The sequence below is a fragment of the Solanum pennellii genome, chromosome 4, assembly GCF_001406875.1.
Source record: "Solanum pennellii chromosome 4, SPENNV200".
NCBI classification, from domain to species: Eukaryota; Viridiplantae; Streptophyta; class Magnoliopsida; order Solanales; family Solanaceae; genus Solanum; species Solanum pennellii.
Genome location: NC_028640.1, coordinates 61,333,613 through 61,354,575, shown reverse-complemented (window position 1 = coordinate 61,354,575; position 20,963 = coordinate 61,333,613). Strand labels below are relative to the sequence as shown.

The 20,963-nt window shown below is 32.4% G+C and overlaps 2 protein-coding genes and 1 pseudogene across 2 annotated transcripts; 2 read left to right on the top strand and 1 right to left on the bottom strand.

The window, feature by feature from the left end:
- The window catches only part of LOC107016885, a 5,945-nt pseudogene extending 2,327 nt beyond the window's left edge, over positions 1 to 3,618 (top strand).
- Positions 3,619 to 4,735: 1,117 nt separating this feature from the next.
- LOC107017938 (26S proteasome non-ATPase regulatory subunit 12 homolog A-like) lies at positions 4,736 to 13,701 on the top strand. Its single transcript, XM_015218237.2, has 12 exons — positions 4,736 to 4,893; positions 4,977 to 5,171; positions 7,632 to 7,739; positions 7,823 to 7,927; positions 8,070 to 8,126; positions 8,249 to 8,445; positions 9,525 to 9,624; positions 11,069 to 11,181; positions 12,102 to 12,255; positions 12,390 to 12,467; positions 13,042 to 13,286; positions 13,371 to 13,701. The coding sequence occupies exons 1-11, from the start codon at positions 4,891 to 4,893 to the stop codon at positions 13,258 to 13,260; spliced, it is 1,329 nt and encodes a 442-aa protein (XP_015073723.1). The 5' UTR covers positions 4,736 to 4,890; the 3' UTR covers positions 13,261 to 13,286; positions 13,371 to 13,701.
- A 3,994-nt stretch (positions 13,702 to 17,695) lies between these two features.
- On the bottom strand, positions 17,696 to 19,405 carry LOC107017422 (ethylene-responsive transcription factor ERF110-like). Its single transcript, XM_015217658.2, has 2 exons — positions 19,031 to 19,405; positions 17,696 to 18,646 (listed from the first exon to the last, which is right to left on the bottom strand). The coding sequence occupies exons 1-2, from the start codon at positions 19,326 to 19,328 to the stop codon at positions 18,012 to 18,014; spliced, it is 933 nt and encodes a 310-aa protein (XP_015073144.1). The 5' UTR covers positions 19,329 to 19,405; the 3' UTR covers positions 17,696 to 18,011.
- Between the last annotated feature and the right edge of the window lie 1,558 nt (positions 19,406 to 20,963).

Here is a 20,963-nt window from a genome sequence, read left to right as displayed (position 1 = left end):
TATATATATATATATATATATATATATATATATATAGCATATTCCATAGATAGAGATAAAATCATAATTTATCTGAGTAATAAGTACATGATTGTTGTGATTGTCAATATTTTTATCGTTTAACTATAAATAATTCAATTCAAATTGATGAAAAGTCAGTAAATGTGAGCATCACAGTATTTGCAGAAAAATGAGTTGCCTGAAAATTTCTGGTGTAATCTAGAAGTTTTTATTTAACATAGGAAGTGGTTTTTCCTATTAGTAGACTAGGGTCAGCTGATAGAAATATGAACACTGCTATTTGATGCCTCCTATGTCCAATATATGCGATCATAATTGTGATATTGGCACCGACAGAAAGCACCTGAATACATCTTTACTTATGTTTGAAATTTGTAAGTTTAAATTTAGTGCAAAATTTAGATCATAATTTTGTTTATGTAGGAGTTAGTCTACTGAAAGGCAGTGGTGACTTGAACATTGAGATGCAATACCAATTACCAGGGACTCGTTGATCAAACTTGCAAGTTCCTAATGTTAGAGTAATTTTTGTAGGTAGGCCATAAGTTGATGCATCTTTTGTTTAGAAGGGGTAATATATAATATGTCTTGGTGGTTTAAGGGTATACCAACAATGTGATTAAGTTAAGGCACCAATTGGTGAAATGAATCAAACAATTTTTCTGTTCTACAAAACTTTGCTACCTGTTACGAACTTCTTGGAAACTGTAATGTAGCTGGGGATCTTAGCCTCCTTTGATCATTAAAAGGATCTTTTGGTTCCTAGTGACAATCTAGAAGACAAAAGCTCTCATCTTCTCAAACATGAGTGCACTTAAAATTTACTACCTCAAATTTTAAGACTGTGGTTTCTCCTTAAAAAACCTTTCCTGTCAAAAAAGAAAAAGAGAAGTGGTTGTGATGCTCCAATTCACCTTCAACACCCAAGGGAACTTCTTAATTTTACCGTCTGTGAAGTAACTTACATATTTGATCAATTGTTTGTGTCCTAAAACAAGAATCTATCTATTGATTTGCGACTGTGATATGAGTATGTTATTTTCACTTGGACATATGTCCTTGTACTTGACTCTTTTTTTTGTGGTTTATGTAATGTGCAGAAATTCTTGCTTGTTGAGGGGCTAATATTAGGACCAGATGCTAAGTCATTGATAATCACTTTCACGCTCATCCTTGTCCCTGTTGTTCTATTTTGTGCATTTGTGGCGAGAAATCTCGTGGTTGAACTCCAAAAAAAAAGTGCAGGATATGTAATTTTGGTGATAACTAGTGTCTTAACAATTTATGTTAGTTTCTTAACTCTTCCTTTTAGTGCTTGTTAGTGATCCGTCAGACTTTCCGTACGTTTCAGGAATATCTCATGTGTTCCTTCTTAAGTTTTTTGAACTGAAATCTGTCTATGAGTTTGTCTTCCCCTTTTTCCCTCCCAAAAAGAAGTAGAGCCTAGATTTCTGCCAAGATACCACCTTGCTCACCCTATTGTTTACGTTGTTGCCAGCTGCCTTTACTCCTGTTTTTTTGCTTAACTTACATGACTGCCAATGTGCGTTCTTCTTTTCTTCTCATAAGGTTAGTACTCATTCTTGAAGACACACATATATTCTTTTGGGATGGGCAGGTGGTTTACATCAGTTGGAATCCTATAGTCATCATAATGCTCTATTTTGTTGTTTCTTATTATTTCAATTTCCTAATGTGGTATTGATTGCCATAGGTCTTTATACTTCTACTTTCAACATCAGCAAAGGATCCTAACATTGTTCCTCGTAATTCTCATCCTCCAGAGGAAGTTCTAGGGTATGATTCCTCAGCTTCTGTTGAAACTAGCAGTAGACCGCTTCGCTTCAAAGAAGTCTTTGTGAATGGTTTGCCTGTACGAGTTAAATATTATGAAATGTGCATGTTGTACCGTCCACCAAGATGCTCTTATTGATCGGTATGTGATAATTGTGTGGAGCGATTTGATCATCATTGCCCTTGGGTGGGTCAATGCATTGGGAAGGTACGTACATCCATTTTTTCATTACTATTTCTTTTTCTAGAAGTTCCATGGATGATTTTCTATTTGCTGCTTTTCTTACGCTTCCTAATTTATTTGGTCATTTAAAGATGAAATGTGCCAACTGTATCCTGACTCCAAATGTTGATATTGGAAAAAAATTGATATACAAAATTTAGGAGGAGAAGCCCTTCTTCTGTTTAAAATGCTCTTTAGATATCCTATTGAGACACTTTCCTTTTTTCTCTTCTACTTTGTTGGTGCACAGCAGAACTATCGGTGCTTCTTTCTATTTGTTTCTTCAACATCCCTCCCTTGTGTTTTCGTCTTTTCTATATCGGCTTTGTATATGAAACTTCTTATGGATGATTCTGGAACTCTTGGAAAGCTATCAAAGAATCACCGGCATCTGCATCATTGATGGTTTATTGTTTTGTTGCACTGTGGTTTATTGGAGGTCTTACTGGCTTCCATTTATATCTCATTCAAATCAGGTTAGTTTGGTTTGAAACCTCTTACAATCAATAATTTAAACGCTTTTCTGCTGTATTGCATTTGAGTACTATCAATCATAGTAATATTTTTTATTTCAAGATGATGACTCCATTATTGTCATGGTGTTAAGGGACACAAGTATGCATCCCTTCAAAATGATTGATGGCTTGTAAGGGACACTTGTCCATGCATTTAGAAAGTTTAATACAATTGATTAGGAGAAATGTTGAAGATAATGACTCCCTTTTGGCCTCTATTTGTTATCATGGAGGGAATTCTTTATTGACGTTTCTTCTTTACATTTTGTTGGTTATTTTTCACTTGTTTTTCCAGAAAAAATGTGACAAATGTTTATATGATTTTGTTAAATCATAATATATTAGAGGAAGTGGAATGTTCTATTTCAAGAATATGATCTATAGTTAAGACTTAAGATCATATAATTTAAAATGTAAAATACGTATTTTCTCAAGTAATATATATTCTTTCTAATGTTTTTTTCCCTTTGCTAATTTGTCAGTGTGTTGTTTCTTTGAACATGATGATAGTTCATATATTCCTCATAAGAGCCTCTCTACGGACTGGACTTGTTGATTTAGCTATAAAGAACAAATGCCAAAGTTTGTTTAATCTCATGCTCTTTTTCCATTTGTTCCATTTCATAAGATACTCTATTATTTTAAACTTTATTCTTCTTGTCTTCCATAACTTCCTAAAGAAAAAGAATTGAAAAAACATTTGAAGGAGTAACTTTTTAGTAGTAAAAAAGGAGTGCTTGAAAGAGGAACAATATGAATGTTTTTGTGATCCTATCAGACTTTAAGAAAAAATAGTTGTAGATATACAAATTTTAGTTGCTGTTGGATAAACGAGATTGATGTCTTCTCATTATACATTTTTAAATTGTTTTATTGCTAATAATTTCTGCAGACACATATGAGAACTTCCGTTATAAGGGAGACAATAGGGTGTATAACCGGGGATACATAAAAAATTTTCTTCAACTATTCTGCACAAGGATTGAACCTTCAAAAATCAATTTTCGCAGCTATGTACAGGAAGGGGCGTCAAAGCCTCCTAAGAGTAACATTCAAGAGATATAAAAATCTCTGATGGGGATACACGAATTAAGGTGGAAGATGATGTTGATATTGGAGATGATATTATGAAGATATCCCAACGCTGCAACTCTGAGGAATTGGTGATGTTAGAGGTAGAGGAAGTGACAGGTCGCCAATTGGTCGTTTTGAGGTTGATTTTGGGTTTGGTCTGGAGTCTCAGCTTTTCTCCAGACCCTCATACTAGCTTTAAGCAGAACAAGTGGAAAAAAACCAAATTTAATATCACCATTTTCCCCCATACATTCCGATTTCTCCTGTTGACATTATTTAGATCACTCAAAAGGAGGTTCAACTAATCATTTATTGATGTTTAAGACGCAACACAACACTTGTTGCTAGCATGAATATGAATCGGTGTCTCTTTCTCGAGCTGGGCTCTCCCTGCTATCGTGAAAAGATGAGATGGATAATCGGTTCACAAGTGTTTGCTGGTTTTAACTATTTATTGGAAGAACTATAGCTGTTTGAATTCTTTAGTTTGTATCTAACTCTTGAATTTAAACAATGCATACATCTTTTCTTGTGGTTAGAGTTTGTTCCATACAAGGATATAAAAACTCACATTTGAACAAATAGTTATGCATTGTTTGATAACCATGGCAGAGAAAATGGAGAAGTGGGAGAAAAATGGTTATTCAAGTGAAGTTTCATTTAGTTGCAAGTAATTTCAATTTACTATGTCTCCATATGCAAATATCATGTTTGTATTATATATAATAATATAGTTAGATTTCATCAACAACCACCTAAAGTTGGCATGACTTTTCACTCAGTTGGTTCCTCAAGTACATAAGAAGCGGAGGCGAACCCGATTAAAGCCACACTCAATTTTATTTATAAAGGGGAGCAAGCTCAGTGGTACAAACCTTTGTAATCAACGTTAACCTATGAATTGTTTGGAGCATGAGAAAATTCATAACTAGTACAAAGGAGAGACATGATAAACTAAGACCAATTCATCTCAATCTAAAACTTCAAAATTATATTTTAATTTTCATATTCAAATTGGTATGTCCAAATGAGTAATTTTCAAATAATATTATCATTTTAAATATGTAGATTTAATTTGTTTTCAAAAAGATATTAACCCTCTTTTTTTGTCAAAGCATAACTACTCCTACAAGAAAACTACAAATAAAATAATATAAAACACTCGAATGTATATTTTACAAGTCTTCAGACTCTCTCTCTCTCTCTTTTAGGGTTTCTGAGAATCGATCTCAATCGAACTCCGAAAAAAACTCAATAATCAATATGGTAAACTTCGATTTTCCTTCGATTTGTATTATTCGTGCTCGATTTTTGACCTTTATTCAGTTGAAGTGTTTTGTTGTTTACAGGAAGGTGATGGGAAATTGGAGGCGCAAATTGAGGTGCTTCTGAATGTAGAGAAGCAGATGAGGCAAGCTGGGGATGTCGCTGCTACTAGAAAAGCAGCTATAGACATTCTTCAGCTTTGCTTTGAAGCTCGCGCATGGAAAACTTTAAATGAACAGATTGTTCTATTGTCTAAGCGCCGTGGACAATTGAAACAGGCATGTTTGTCTACTTTATTTATTTATTAGTTGATTTTTACGACTTCAAATTTGGGTTTTGGTTTGTTTATAAATCTGGTCTTGAAAATCATGTTTTTGTTTGCTAAATTATGTGAAGGAAAAGTAGGAAGTTTTAGAGATCAGTATATTATTGCGTGCTGTGTGCCGTTAAGCTGTTGGTAGTACCTAAAGATCTTTATTTTTCACGTAATTGATGTTTTGATTTGACCTATTGAGTTTCATATAGTAATACTTTACTGAGTGAATAAGCAAATTTGATCTTGACATCACATTAGAAAAATTAATTTGATGAAGAACCCACCTGTGATATGCTGATAGAAGGCATGTTTTGAACTTAGAGGGCAATGTACTGGACTTACTTTCAGAATGTCCTTTTTTTTTCACTTGTATTTCTGATTTCTGCTATCAAAATAATTGAATTCTTTCTCTGAAATGTCTAATTTCGATGTATTAGTATAATTGTTTGTGCAATATGTATTATATGCCCGAGCTATAATACACTTTCTAGGTTCTTCCTTGCTCTTGTAGTGTTGCTGTAAATTCAATGGAAAGAGCAGGTAGACGTGCTGATTCCTTAGTGTGTAATTCAAAACTTCATCAGTTTTAGCTTAGCAGACTTGTAACTTGAGGAAGTAGGTGAGGGTGTTGGGTTAATGTTTTTCTCTAGGTCTAGGTGAGTGGATAGGCTCATCTCTATTCTTTGCTTGGTACAAAAGGAATGGAAGAGAGATTCTTTCCTTTGTTTGGACTTCGGAAAAGCAAAAACACAGAGTAGTGCTTAGTATTTTAGGTTACGTGATTAAAAAGATATGTGAGACTACCTATGAATGCTTCCATGAACAAAGCAGGAGTTTGGATAGGCTGTGGTCTTCATAGAAAAAATGAAAGTTATCCTGTTTGTTTTTTACTTTTTTAAGTGATACGGGAACTCGTCCCATACACTTTAACACTGCTAAAAGAAGGGTACTACTTGGTAGGGGTGTTGGAAGAATTTTGCCTCTCTTAAGTTTAAAAAAAAGGTTGAGGAACTTGTGAGTCTTACACTATGAGGACCAAGCTTTGTATTTAGGTGGGGATCGATAGGAGCAGGGTGGGGCCATTTCCTCCATGTTTTGAAGGGTCTCAATAATTAAAAAAGAAGAAGTAAAGACTGAAGAGAGTCTTACATTGTTGTATTCCAGCATAAGAAATGCTGGTAAGGGAAGTACATACAGGATGGTTAATACTTAATATGCAAGTTCGAATCCTCATTTGGATTTCACTGGATATGTCGTAGTTCACAATTGCCATGTTGCGCCAAGATTTTGCCTGTTTAATTGATGAACTACTTTAGAGATTGCTTCGTTTGCAATGCCGTTTTTCAGATTTTTGATGATAGATGTTTATAAGGATTATTATTTCAGGGTGACATTGGTTTCTCGACCTCTAGATCTAATATTCATATTTATGCTTGTTGAATGAAAATAAATGGTCGACTTGAATGAAATGAAAGATAGGTACACACACATTTGAGCTTTTACCCTGTCAAAAAAGAAGATGAAGACACATTCTAGCTCTGTTGGGAATGAATTTGGAAAGGATGAATGTAGTGGCAAGTTCTTGGTTAATGATGTTAGTGGAGAGGTCCTAAAGAAATGCTAGGAATCAAATCCAAACAAATAGAGGTAGAGGGGTGAGGTACAAGGAAAAATATCAACTATGACCAAAATACAAAAACAGAAAACCTATGTTGGCAACCAAGTTGTGGGTTAGCAGCTTTATATTTGTGGAAATTTTAAGCCAGGTTTCCTGTGGCTGCAAAAATTTATCTGGGAGAACGTTGGATTTGGGGTATAAGTGAATAAGTAATCACGGGTGGTCTTGGATGTGTTTTCCTAGGGACAGGTATTTCTATTCTACCAAGCACTACTTCTGTTTTGAACTTATAGGAACAAAAAATAGAAATTACTTGGAGATGCAATGCCCAAGAATGCAAGGAAGTATTTGAACCATGGAATTGATAGCATGATGAAGCTAGGGAGCTGAAAAATGATCAAGAAGTTGGATCTCATTTGCTTCATGCTTAATTAGAAATTTTTTTGCCTTTACTTGTTTTCACTTACCATCTACCTGGGAACATGCATGTTGTGGCTTCATCTATGAAATGCTTGGGCAATTGGCTACCAATGTGCTTGTGTTTTGAGAATATCAGGTAAGCATACTAGAGTATTTGTAAGCTCCCGAGTCCTGTCCATTCCATATTGAAATGCCTTTTTAGTTATGCTCTTCCTTGTCCCCATATATATGTCTATGGAATGAGCCATTCTCATGAAAAATATACCTGTGGCATTTCAGCACTTTCTCAAGTTGCGATGACACTGATGCATGATACTATGGGTTCATTTATCCTCTTTAAACTTTATAATAATATGCTTGGTGTTTTTCCTGGTACTTATGCAGGCTGTACAGGCCATGGTCCAACAGGCCATGCAGTACATTGACCAGACGCCCGATCTTGACACCAAGATAGAACTTATCAAAACACTGAACAGTGTGTCTGCTGGAAAGGTGAGCACATGTTCATTTTGATGAAAAGACATCATTGCAATTTGATTCTCTTTCCTAATGAGCAACTATGATCTGGAATGCAGATATACGTTGAGATTGAGAGAGCTCGCTTGATTAAGAAGCTCGCAAAGATTAAAGAAGAACAAAAACTCATAGGCGAGGCTGCTGATTTGATGCAAGAAGTTGCTGTAAGTGTTTGTTGACCTTCACTTTGGTGTCTTCTTGGTCTTTTTTGCTTTGTGCAATTGATGTCTAACTGCAATATTCTGGTCCTTACTCTTTATGATTTTTCCCACTTGCAATGTAATGTGTCCATGGCTTAACTAACAGGTTGAAACCTTTGGAGCGATGGCCAAAACTGAAAAGATAGCCTTTATTCTTGAACAAGTATGTGATTCTCTTCCTTCTCTTTTATCCTTTTTGATGGGCAAAACTCTTCTTTCTCTTTATACCCAAAATTTTAGTGAGACCGTGCTTTTGGACCAACTGTGGGGTGCTGAATATTGCAGGTTCGTCTATGCTTAGATCATAAAGATTATGTTCGTGCTCAAATTCTCTCAAGAAAGATCAATCCCAGAGTGTTTGAAGCTGATCCATCTAAAGAAAAGAAGAAAGCAAAGGAGGGTGAAAATGTGGTTGAGGAACCTGCTGCAGATATTCCTTCACTGCCAGAGTTGAAGCAGATCTACTATCAATTAATGATTAGGTACATCTGATTATGTTTTAAATGTGGCTAAGCAAGTTACTTTCTCTAGAATTGTTGAATGCAACACCCTTCTTACTATCAAGCATTCATGCAATCTGAGTATAATTTTAAAATAACATAATTTATTTTCTTAAAAGAACTTGGAATAGTTAATGTGTTCATACTTAAAGCTTGCAACTTCGGCACTTAGTTTTGGTGATTTGTGCAGTATCGGGACTGAAGATATTAGTATTTAAGGCACATAACTTGCTTATTTGCTCATTTTCTGGCAGTTTGTCTACATCTTACCTACATTTGAGTTTGGGTTGGACATGTTTTCTGAATAAAGATTCTGATTGTCTTCATTTTATATATGTTTTAGTTGTCTATGAGGATTCTAGTTTCTTCCCCTTATCAACTGTGCCAAAGGATTAAAGGGAATGCTATCTGTGCTTTGTCAGAAATGTTTCTTTTTAGTAGAAAGTTCATATTTTTTCCCGAAGAGATAAATACACCTTGGATGTCATTGAATAATAGAGACTGAAGTAAGTTCTGCAGAGCTGCATGTTTGAGATAGTTCCATATTTGCTCTGTTTGCTTTGGTTTAATTGTGGATGGACTTCCATTCTTTAAATTTCATTGGGAGCAGGTGACTAAACTTTAGAAGACAATTGTAGTTCTGCTATACTTTGCACTTCTTTTCAAGATGATAAGAAGTGATTGAAGTTGTATTCAGAATACATGACAATTAAATGACATGGTTATGCTCATCTACACCCTATAAATTTGAGTCACCTAAGCTGATACTGGGTTTTGAAGTAGTAAAGGTCTTTCAAAGTTGCATCACCTATCAAATGTAAATGAAAGTTATTTTATTTATCATAGAATAGTTTTTGCCATGTCTCCAAATTTTTTAGGTTGGAGTGACCTTGCATGATTTTCTTAATTGTTGATTTAGCAGGTCATCAATCCTAAGGCATGAGATTCTTACTTATTTAGAGTGATATAACTCTAGATGAATGAATGGTTTCATTTGGAGATCTTTTTTTTGCATTTGTGTATCTTAAACTGGAGTGTCATTCTTTCTACTTCTGTTGCAGGTATTACTCACATAGCAATGATTACCTTGAAATATGTCGCTGTTACAAGGCTATATATGAGATCCCTTCCGTGAAAGAAGACCCAGCACAGTGGATACCAGTAAGATCCCTTTCAGACATTACTCACATTCTGCATAAATTATAATTTCGAGACGTTGCACGTGGTATTATTCGACGGAAAATCAGTTTTGAATTTTTAAAGTAGCAAGTCTATATAATGTAGTGTTGGTTAATGAGCAATTCTTTTCAGAAAAATATAACAATAATCATTCTGCTGCACAATATCATTTGCCTGGATGCCTTAAATGATATTTCACTTCAAAAAAATAAAAATTCAAAATATGTGACAACTAAATTGATTTACCAATAAAAGGTACAAACTCTGACAAAAGTAAATGGTAATCTGTTGTAACAGATACGTCACTGCTGCATAGCTTTAAGATTAGGTGACAATTAAATTAATTTACACCTACCTGAAAATTTTATTTGCTAAATCAAGTAGAGTTGATACAAAACCATCAGATATGTCAAATTTATAAAGAGACTCTTTCTTCCCTATATTGGGAAACAAATTATTTAAGAATAGAAAAAATAGGATTAGTTTTTCTCTGGTATCATATGATAATTGTGAGCTGGGCTTGTATTCTTATGCAGCTAGTCAGGCTTCTCTTCATCTAACAAGATAAGGGTCGGCATTCTTTTCAGTTTTCTAGAGAAGGGGTAGGCATCCTTTTCATCTGTCAGAAAGATTTGGGTTTGGGGAGGGGGGGGGGGGTTATTATTTAGCCTGTTTGGATTACCTTTTGGCTTGTGACATAAAGGCATAAGTTAGAAATTTATACTTATGGCTTTTAGCTTATTTTTGATATTTTGGCTTAAAAACATGTGCTTATAAGCACTTTTTTATTTTACCTAGACACTTCAAAGCTGCTTAAAAGCTATTGTGGCTTTAAAGAACCTATAATAAGCCACTATCCAAACAGGCTCTTAGTCTACCCGTGTTGATCATTGAACATCTTGCGCAGAAGGAAAACAAATTTCGAACTGTGGCCTATAGACTTGGCTATAATTAGATTAAGAAGAAAACAAGAATGTGTAAATGCGGAAGTGTGATAAGACGAAGAGAAACATAAAAGCTAATGGGGAGGAAGAGTCATTAGTCTGGTTATAACTCTTTCCACAGACCATTTATTGTTCTCCAGAAGATTTAATAAATGTAACATTATTTTATAGGTTTTAGAGTCCAAGTTTATATTATTAGGAGAAAAATGGGTGGGATGAATGGACGTATTCTATTTTGGTAACTTGAAGTCACTGATATATACGATACAATGTATTCTGTGTTGTTAACTTGAGTTGTTATTGGAGGCCCTTAGTGGATCTAGCATTATTTTTTTTATTTTTAATTACATTTCGATTTGTAGACGTGTATAAATGTAGATAGAGGAGCTCATCATTGTATTTGAGATTCCAAATCTTGAAGAGGGTTAATTGCAAGATAATGCTTGATTGACCAGTGTGTTTAACTCTGTTATTTCATGTAGGTTCTGAGGAAAATTTGCTGGTACTTGGTATTGTCTCCCCATGATTCTATGCAATCAAGTCTTCATAACTCAACTTTGGAGGACAAAAATCTTTCAGAAATTCCTCATTTCAGGTTTCGTGCAAAAAACTCTATTGCACTATGTTTACTGTTGCTACTCATAAAATAAAGGAAAAAAGGAATAACTATGTTTATGGTGATATTATCTTTGCATTTGTATGTTTGGGTTTGTGGGGTAAGATTTCTCAAAATTTTGCCAATTGACATAAACTCTGCGTGGAAATTATTTCATTCTGTGTGTGGTTATATTCCATTTGATGATAAATATTTTGTACTTCCTTTGGGACAAGTTGAAGTTTATATAGCAATTTCTATTTTGGGACGTCAAGGATGTTTGCCACCTGTCCATCAACAATATTGTTCTGCATCTTTCAGAAATTTCAAGAATCTAAGTTTTTTACTATCTTCACAAATTCATCCAATGTATCCGTGACAGACTAGCTTTGAGAAGCTGTCTTAGTAATTTCTTCGATTACTAATGATTAATATAGTAGAAATGTCAACTGAGCCATCTTACACTTCCTCCCTAGTCAAATCCTATCATTCACAATTAATTGGCTGGAGTATTAGAGTTCTAGTCTGGTTCATTGGGCTTTGCATTGTTGCAGTGTTTGCGTATTTGATATGAGTCTTGCATGTTAAGGCTGAAGGAGATTAGAGTTATTCAATGATTAATGGATCTTTGAAGTCCTTATTTTCTTAAACTAACATTTGAAAATTGAAACTCTAAACAGAAATATCAAGCAATGAGTGTATATATAACCTTATTCTACTACCTGACTAACTTATATAGTCTCGTTTATTTCAATATAAATGTGGAATTTTGCATGCTCAGAAGGAAACATTTCTTATCTTTTATCCAACAACTGTTTTTTCAGAAATTTACAATTTTCTCCACCCTCTACACTAGTGGGGAACCAACTTCAGCATAATGATTGTTTTGGTATCTTTCTTTTTTTTTTTTTTTGCTTCAGGCTGCTTCTGAAGCAATTGATTACCATGGAAGTCATTCAGTGGACTGCTTTATGGAACACATTCAAGGATGAGTTTGAAAATGAGAAGAATATGCCTGGTGGCTCTTTGGGGGACAAGGCTGCTGAAGATCTCAAACTGAGAGTTATTGAGCACGTAATATCTAAGGGCTCACTTTTAGTTCTCCTGTTTGACGATTTGTCATAATGGCATCTGTCAAGTTGATCTATGCTGCAGTCCATTTTCCTCTTGAATTGTGGTTTCACTTTTAAGTACTATTTTCCTTGCAGAACATCCTTGTCGTCTCAAAATACTACTCAAGAATAACCTTGAAGAGGCTGGCAGTTTTATTGTGCCTCGATATTCAGGTGCATGTTTAGTTTATTACTTTTCCTAATTTGTTTCAAGTATTGTGTACAATACCTACATGTTTTACTTCATCTTTGGTGGTATTTGGAGAGGTCCTGCTATTATTAAGTGAATGTGGTCTAAACCTCAGTGCAAAGGCTGAGGGCCACTGTAAGTCTTGGGGTCTCTCTGTGCCTTGCAGCAATATAACTTTGTGCTTGTGAAAAACATTAGCTGTTAGATTTGTCAATTCAGAACTGGTTCATTATAGTCACGATCCTTGTTCTGGCTCTTGCTGATGGCGGGAAATTTGCTATACCTTTGCACTAAAATAGTAAAGAAGGTAAACTGTGTGGAAAAGAAAAAAATGTTGTAGACATAACTCAGTGGAGAGTTGCTAGATGTTCCAGATTTTTACCTTCTGTGCACAAACTTTCGAATGTTGGAACTGAAATCATAATCAGCATTCTTTTTCTCTTCATCGTTACTGAGCACCGTTTGTCTAGATGTTGCAAATGTCACATAATTGTTGTACCTCTCATAGCATACATTTGTCTGGTGATTTCTCATCTTCTTTTCTTTTGTTTTTTTTAGGAAGCGGAGAAGCACCTATCTGAAATGGTTGTATCAAAAGCTTTGGTTGCTAAAATAGACAGACCTATGGGTATTGTCTGTTTCCAACCCCCAAAAGACAGCAATGATATCTTGAATTCTTGGGCGTCTAATTTGGAGAAGCTGCTTGACCTTGTCGAAAAGAGTTGCCACCAGATCCACAAAGAAACAATGGTGCACAAAGCTGCTTTAAAGGCTTAGAAGACTTTGATCGGACAACTCTACAGGTAGGAGCCAAGCCGAGCCTTACATCAATTATAGCAATTCCGGTCTGGACGTTCATTGTGACAAAGTTGAAATCCTTTTTGCAGTACTCTCTATTCTGAGAAACAAGCAACAAGAGCAAAAACTCGCAAATCTTGTTTCCTCTGCCTGTACTATCACGATTTGCCTGCTTGCTTTTCTCGTTGTCGGAGTTTCATTTTCTTCCCCATTTTGTATCTTTATCGACGTTTCTCCGCATGATTTATTCATTGTGATCAGCAAAAATTCAGGTTTGATGCCAAGAGATCAGAGATGTCAAGTTCCATTAATTGCTTATTTACTCATCACCACATTCATTAGCGCTGTAGTTTTATTTTGTAATGCATCCTTCTTTAGGGGTTAGCAAAAGGAAAATGGGTTTCTTTTCCCCTTTTAAAATGATCTCTACCTCTGCTCTGCGTTATCTGTGTGAAAATTATGTGTTTTGAAAACAATACCTAGATCGGTATCTCGACGGGGTTACATGCTACTGTAAATCATGGATTGATTTAGACCACAAAGTTTTCGATGATTTTTGTTTTTCAAAGAAGCTGTTATGCCAAGTCAAACATCATATAATGTCAAAGGGCCTTTTTGGATTGTAAAAGTCTAACGGGTAAGTAGATGTGGAAAAATAAAAGGTTAGTGTTACGTGTGTTTTTGAAAATATTTCAATATGGCGTCTTTCGAATATCTTATTAATGAGCTATTTCTCAATAATTTTCGTAAATGATGAGGATTTTAGGTTTATGAGAAAAATATGACAATAACAATATATTCAGTAAGGTTCGAAAAGTATAGTAGGTGAACAATATATTCAGTAAGGTTCGAAAAGTATAGTAGGTGAGGTTTAGAGAGTGTAGAGGAAGCAAATAACACTGCTACGTTGGAACTCTTTCTCATAATTCGTTATTAGGATTTGTTCTGTATTTGTTTGCTACCTTAACCCAAGATTTTAATAAAACTATTACTAACACAAAGTTAACAATTATTACAGTTTGTTAACTTATAATAAATTACGAAGACTCATCAATGCAAAAAAATAAATAATAACGATATTCTAATTTTTTATTACAATTTTCTTATATTCTACAACCAATTTCTTTAATAAGAGTGGGTTCAATGAGAGGTCGTTTCATAAAGGAAAAATTACATAAATTAATACATTTTAAAAAATAATTACTGATTTTTAGCGATATTTTTTGTTTATTATCATTTATAGCAATGCTTTGTTAAATCTCTAATATGTATTAAAAGTGAATTATGTATGCAATATATATGAATTATAATTGTTTTTTGAAATATATCATGTTTGTTTGGTAAAAGATTGTCACATTGTATTATAAGTGTATTAAAATGTGTGATAAATGTATTATTCATCAATAAAATTTGTATTATATGTGAATAATAAATTGTTCTTTGTAATATGTATTAAACTTGTATTATAAATGAATTAAAAGTAATCAAGTGAAAAAAAAATATTATTGCTATAAATGATAAATATTTTTTTATTATAGTATATTTATGTAAGTTTCCCTTTGATGAAGTTATAATTAAAGTCATAATTGATGAGCTTTTCTTTTTATTATAGACTATAAATTTCGGAATTTATATAACAACTCAACAAAAATAAAACAGATTTGAGCTCAAAAAACACTTTTTCTTGATCATTTTCAAATTAGCTACCACATAATTTTAGTGTACCCTCTCTCGTTTACAATTCATCGTTAATCCATAGGTGGACGAGATTAACATATATTTTTTCTTATTTGCTAATAGTGTTCATTGGCAGTTTGTCTATAGAATATATAGATGATCATCATTAAACTTTTCTAACAGTATATATAAGATCATTTAGTTTATTGTTCTGAATATTAAAAAGAAATATTATTTGTACAAAAAAAAAGATTTTGTTTATTGAACTAGTCGATATGAAAAGAATATTATCCTATGAATTTTTTGTTCTTAAAATATAAGTTATTGACGTTGACTCCACTAATAGAATCTCTATATGGCCCTACTAATACACCAAATTGAAATTGATTAAACTTAAGGGGAAATGTTCTTGAAGTTCTGGAAGTTGTATAATGATTTCTTGTATTTTATGTAAAAAAAATTTGAAAAGTTTCATTCTTTTGAAATATTATGAATTCGAATTTAATTAAATTAGGGTATGTGCTTTTGCAAAGTAGATCGAATTTGCTACTAAAGTAATGGTTTGAAATAGTTTTAGGTAATTATAGTATTTTTTTTTACACATTTTATTACTTATTTAAGTTCAGACGATTAACATGAATCTGCGTTATGCATTTATCTTTCTCATTCCTCTTTCACAATTTATATTAGCTTATAATTGAATATTTTGAAATCTCTAAACCGTCAAACCTTACAATATGATTAAATTTGCTTTATGGTGTGTTCTTCAAATTTCAAGAATTGCAACAAATACCATTTTAATATTTTATATGTATCAATTTGTCAAATTCAACGCAATACCATTTCAATATTATTATATTAACTTTTTAAATTTTGAGCCATGTTTTATTACTCTAATTTTATGTTATATATTTTTAATTAAAAACTTGCAATATTTCATTTTTACTCCATAAGATATATATATATTCGACAATTTCAAACATTTGTTATAGGATTATACTGAATCTATTATTGTTATTCAATTTACATATAAAAAATTAGAGAGAAGTAGTGAAAACACTCTTGACATGGCGTAAATTATTAGTTTTCAGTACATCAAAAATAATCTTTAGCGGCAACTAATTAACAGTGATAGCATAATTATCGTTAAATATGTATTTTTATCGGCATATCACTCTTTATATATGTCTCAAAAACCTTTAGCGACATTGAGTCCAATGACAATTAACTAATATCGGTAAAGAGTTTAGCACTATTTATTAATGTATATATTTATCATTGCTAAAAATTATTTATATTATAGTGTCTATCCTCGAACTATTGACGGTCTTAAAACTACCCTTTTACTTTAACTAATTAAACTTATCATTCTCATGTCTTACACAAAAACGTGTTATTCATGGACGTATACATGAAATTTTTTGTTGAAGTAACATATACATAGATATATTGTATTACATGAATGAAATGTTTAAAATTCTATTAGTCGATATGAAAAGAATATTATCCTATCATAGGAATTTTATTATTAAATTTGAATTGTTGACCTTGATCCCACTAATAGAATCTTTATTACAAGGCCCTGTTAATACACCAAACTTGAAATGGAATAAATTTGAGGGGAAATGTTCTTCAAGTTCTAGAAGTTTTATAATGATTCTTATACTGTATGTGAGATTTTGTTTTTCTTTTTGAATTTTTTATTCGTCTAGAATATTATTAATTCGAATTTAATTGACTTAGGGCACGTGCTTTGTTCGTAAGTACAAATAGTAAGATCACAATTAGTCAAACTAATAATGCAAGTGAGATGAAATGTGGGCTTCTAGATTTCAATCTCGGCTTGGATCAATGAAAAAATACTGATTTCTATAAGATAAAAGGATAATATATTTTTGGAAGCTTCTTATGTAAATATATAGTCTCATTAATATTATAAATTAATAACTTTTTAACATTATGAAATTTAGTGAAATATGATTGTAGTGATTTTTGTTAAAAATTTGAATCTAATTGAAACTCATCTCAAACTTTCTTATTGCATACAAAAGTTATGGTGTCTTCTCGAACTCCACAAAAAAATGAGAAAAATTCTATACACAATTAGTGCTTCCTTATGCGTAACTGATTTAAAAAATATTATATCGTCTTCGAATTTATCATTAACGAAACTGTCCCTATCTTGAAATTATTTAAATTGTATGAAGAATTTAATCTTAATTTTACTCCTATGATTTAAAATGAAATGAGCTAATGGTAAGAACCTAAATACTAAATTTGTTTGAACATAAATTTTAGATCCACTTTTTTTTTTTTTTTTTAATAATAATGCATCTATCCTATTAAAATTTTAGATCTGTCTCTAAGTATTTAATGAACAGTGAATTATGTAAAAAATTTCAAATGTTTTAACTTGGTGAAATTGTATACTTCCATAGGGTGACAAATAAAAATATTGGCATGGCCGGTATTAGTATATAACATTATAGTAAAATTTGACACTCTTCATAATATATATTGATGCCTACAAGTGTTACAAACATCGTATGATGAGTACTAAATTCACAACAAAAAAAACTATTTAGTTCTTTCAACTTTTTATTTTTATTTCTGAACTTCCTCTCACTTAAATACATCCGAAAATATGAAGAAGAAAAAAACATAATACATAAATAGGTTAATTAACTTGTCTTTAGTTGATATTTATGTTTTCCAATTTTAAGTGTGCACAAGTAGATACTTAAATTTATATAAAATTTGAATAAATAAACACATACATCCTACCTGGCGTCCTACATATGGCGTGTTACATGTATCCATAAGACCTGCATTTCTATTTGTTTAATTTTATATAAGATTAGATATCTACTATTGCACACGTAAAGTTGAAGGGCATGAATACCAACAAAATTCAAATGAAAGAGTATTATGCCGGAAAATAAAAGGACCTCATCTATGTGGCCACCAATACATTCCTCGAAAAAAAAAATCACTACTAGCTAGTCAAAATCTTCTAGGAAGATGAAAAAGATATTCTAGTAGTACAACAGAAATTATCCAGATGAAGAAGAAGGGTGATCATAATTTGACGAATTAGAAGAATTTGTAGTTTGATGAAAATCACTCCCACGACTAGTGCTACCTGCCTGAAAATATGGCTCCTGCTGCACCATGTGATGATTCCGTTCAATAAAATTGGAACGATACAGAGAAGAAGTGTGAGCTATAGGCTCCTGGTACGTAGAGGAATGCTCAATAAAATTTGAAGGATTGGTGTGAAGTATAGGCTCCAGTTCCCTAGAGGTATGTCCAATAATAAAATTGGAACGATACGGAGAAACGATTGGGTCGGGTGAGGAGTAAAGGGTTTGTTGAATTGAAGAAGGCACTAATAATGTAACATTTTCTGGGAAATTGAGTTTTGCTTTACTACCTCTAAATCTAAGAGCGGCTTCATCATAAGCTCTAGCAGCTCCTTCAGCAGTATCAAAAGTACCTAACCAAACACGCGCTGCTTTATATGGATCTCTTATTTCAGCTGCCCATTTCCCCCATGGCCTCTCTCTAACTCCTCTGTATCGTCCTCTTACTTGATTATTACCAGATTCATCAATAATGCTATTGTTTGTTGAATTAGTGTATATAAGTGTTGCTTCTCTTGTTGTCCTAATGCTTGAACCTTCACCACCTATATAACATAGTTTAGTATCAATACCCATAACAACATACTCAATATATGAAAATTCTAGATCCCCACTGATCAGAGATAGAAAGACTGTTTCTGAAGTATTGTCATATGCAAAAACATTCAAAAGGACAAACGCAACAATTTATAAGATGTAGACATATGCTAAAAATGTAAATATACATCATAAATAAAAAGATTGATTAATTGAGATTTTCCAAAATCTGACTTAGTTAAAGTCAAGCTAGCTAAAATGAATAAACCACAAAATAAGGAGTTTGAACTTACTCTTGATCGATTTATGTTCATATTAAAGTATGTAACTATCTTATATTTACATCGATCATTACTTAATTATATCTTTCAAGGGAAAGAAAAATAAAATACCTGATGATAATATCATATGAGAAGAATTAGTTTCATGTAATAATACTTCATCACGTCCTCTTTTTTCTCCAACACCCCTAGAAATCAAGGTATTATTTTGATGATGATTTTCGATATTTTCACTATGATGATTACCAACAACAACATGAGTTAACGCAGAAACCATAACAGACATTTCTTCTTCTCTATTGATATTCCCTTGAAACATCGTATTAAACACATTAATCCCTTCATCGTCTTCTCTACTACTCCTATTATCATTCGAATTCGCCACCTTGTAATGAACAATATTACACATGTATATATGAAATGTATATTTTTGCAAAAGTTGACAAGAACAATGAACTATTAGATTAGAATTATAATAATGTAAATGTGTTTGTAGTTCTTATATATAAACACAACAAGTTGACAAAATTTAAAACAATTTTTTTAATTATTAAGAAAAAAAAACGCCCGCCAAATAAAGAGTCGGTCCATATATGATTTTTTTTTTTCTTAAAAAAACAAACAAGTGGGGCAACAAAACAAAAGTTGATATTAGTGATAAATCAAAGTGTGAAAGTCAAAATATAAATAAAAAGAAGTGTGAATATATAAAAAAAGAAAAATACTACATATTAAATATTAAATGTGAGGGAAGTGAAAGGTGCCGTTTTTGGGATGTTTCGTTAAAATGCCGACACGGAGAACGCGGAATGAGTCTTTTATATAATTGTTTATTAACCTACCATCTTTTAACTTCATTTAATAGTATTTCTATTTGTTTCGTGTGCGTACCATTTGGACCCCCATTTTGCATTTCTATTTGATTTCGGCCTGATATATGAACAAGATTCTTAACTTGATTTTAGTAGATAGTTATATTTTATTTAATTTTGAGTATGAATATAGATACTTGAATTGATATGAAATTAAAAAGTAGATATATATGTCGGATATGATAAATACTCCTAGAACATAATTGTCATATAAAGTGTTATGTAGGACGGACGTCTTTATTTGTTTGATTTAATGTAAGTGTATTGTGCAAATTCAAAGTTGGTCAGCCAACTTGAAGATCATGCTTATGTATTATTTCTTTGATTTCAAAATATTACTCCTATTTTTTTTTTTTACTTGTCATTTTTAACAAATCAAGACAATATTTTTTATTTGTTATGTCCTTAATTTATTTGAGAGTTAATATTTTTTAAAAAAGGCATAACCCGTTTAATGAGTAAATTGATTTTGGAAATTCTATCAATTCATAAGGGTTAAATGGTAAACTCGCTATGTCAATTGTTATAATCTTAATAGGTGTGTCAAGTAAAAAATGGACGAGTAAATAAAGACAGAAAATAATTCATTATTTTTGGCATAATATATAAATATATACTTTTTAATTTAAGCTACTTGATAGCGAATTCAGGATTGTCATTAAAGGGAGTCAATATTATAGTAAACAATATAAAATGAGGCTAATTCGACTAAAACACACAACCTCAAGAAATTTTCACGTCTTAATCATTAAACTTAAACTTTAACTTATGCCAAGAAGTGTTAATACTTATGTGCATATATATTTATTATACTAAATTTGACCTCAATATATAATGTAATTTTCTGGCGGAACACCCCTTGCCTGAGGGTGAGTCTGCCCCTGCGTGATACAGTACACATATGATGCTTCATAGGATGTGAATTGCTACGTAGGACGATAACTAAGACATGTATATTTATTTATTTAATTTTATTCAAATTTAAGTATCTATTAGTATACACCCAAAATGGCATAGCTACCAAGTAACTTAAAGACATATATGTGGCTGTAATAAAGACTCATAATAAAAATTAGGAAAAGTGCACAAGTATCCCCTCAACCTATTTCTGAAATCACAGAGATACACTTATATTATAAGGTCCTATTACCCCCTGAACTTATTTTATAAGT

Coding starts and splice junctions, on each gene's coding strand:
- LOC107017422 (XM_015217658.2), bottom strand. CDS start 19,328: ATGTGTAATATTGTTCATTACAAGGTGGCGAATTCGAATGATAATAGG. Junction 18,647..19,030: donor TCATATGATATTATCATCAG/GTATTTTATTTT, acceptor TATGTTATATAG/GTGGTGAAGGTTCAAGCATT.
- LOC107017938 (XM_015218237.2), top strand. Junction 7,740..7,822: donor ACAGTGTGTCTGCTGGAAAG/GTGAGCACATGT, acceptor TCTGGAATGCAG/ATATACGTTGAGATTGAGAG. Junction 8,446..9,524: donor TACTATCAATTAATGATTAG/GTACATCTGATT, acceptor CTTCTGTTGCAG/GTATTACTCACATAGCAATG.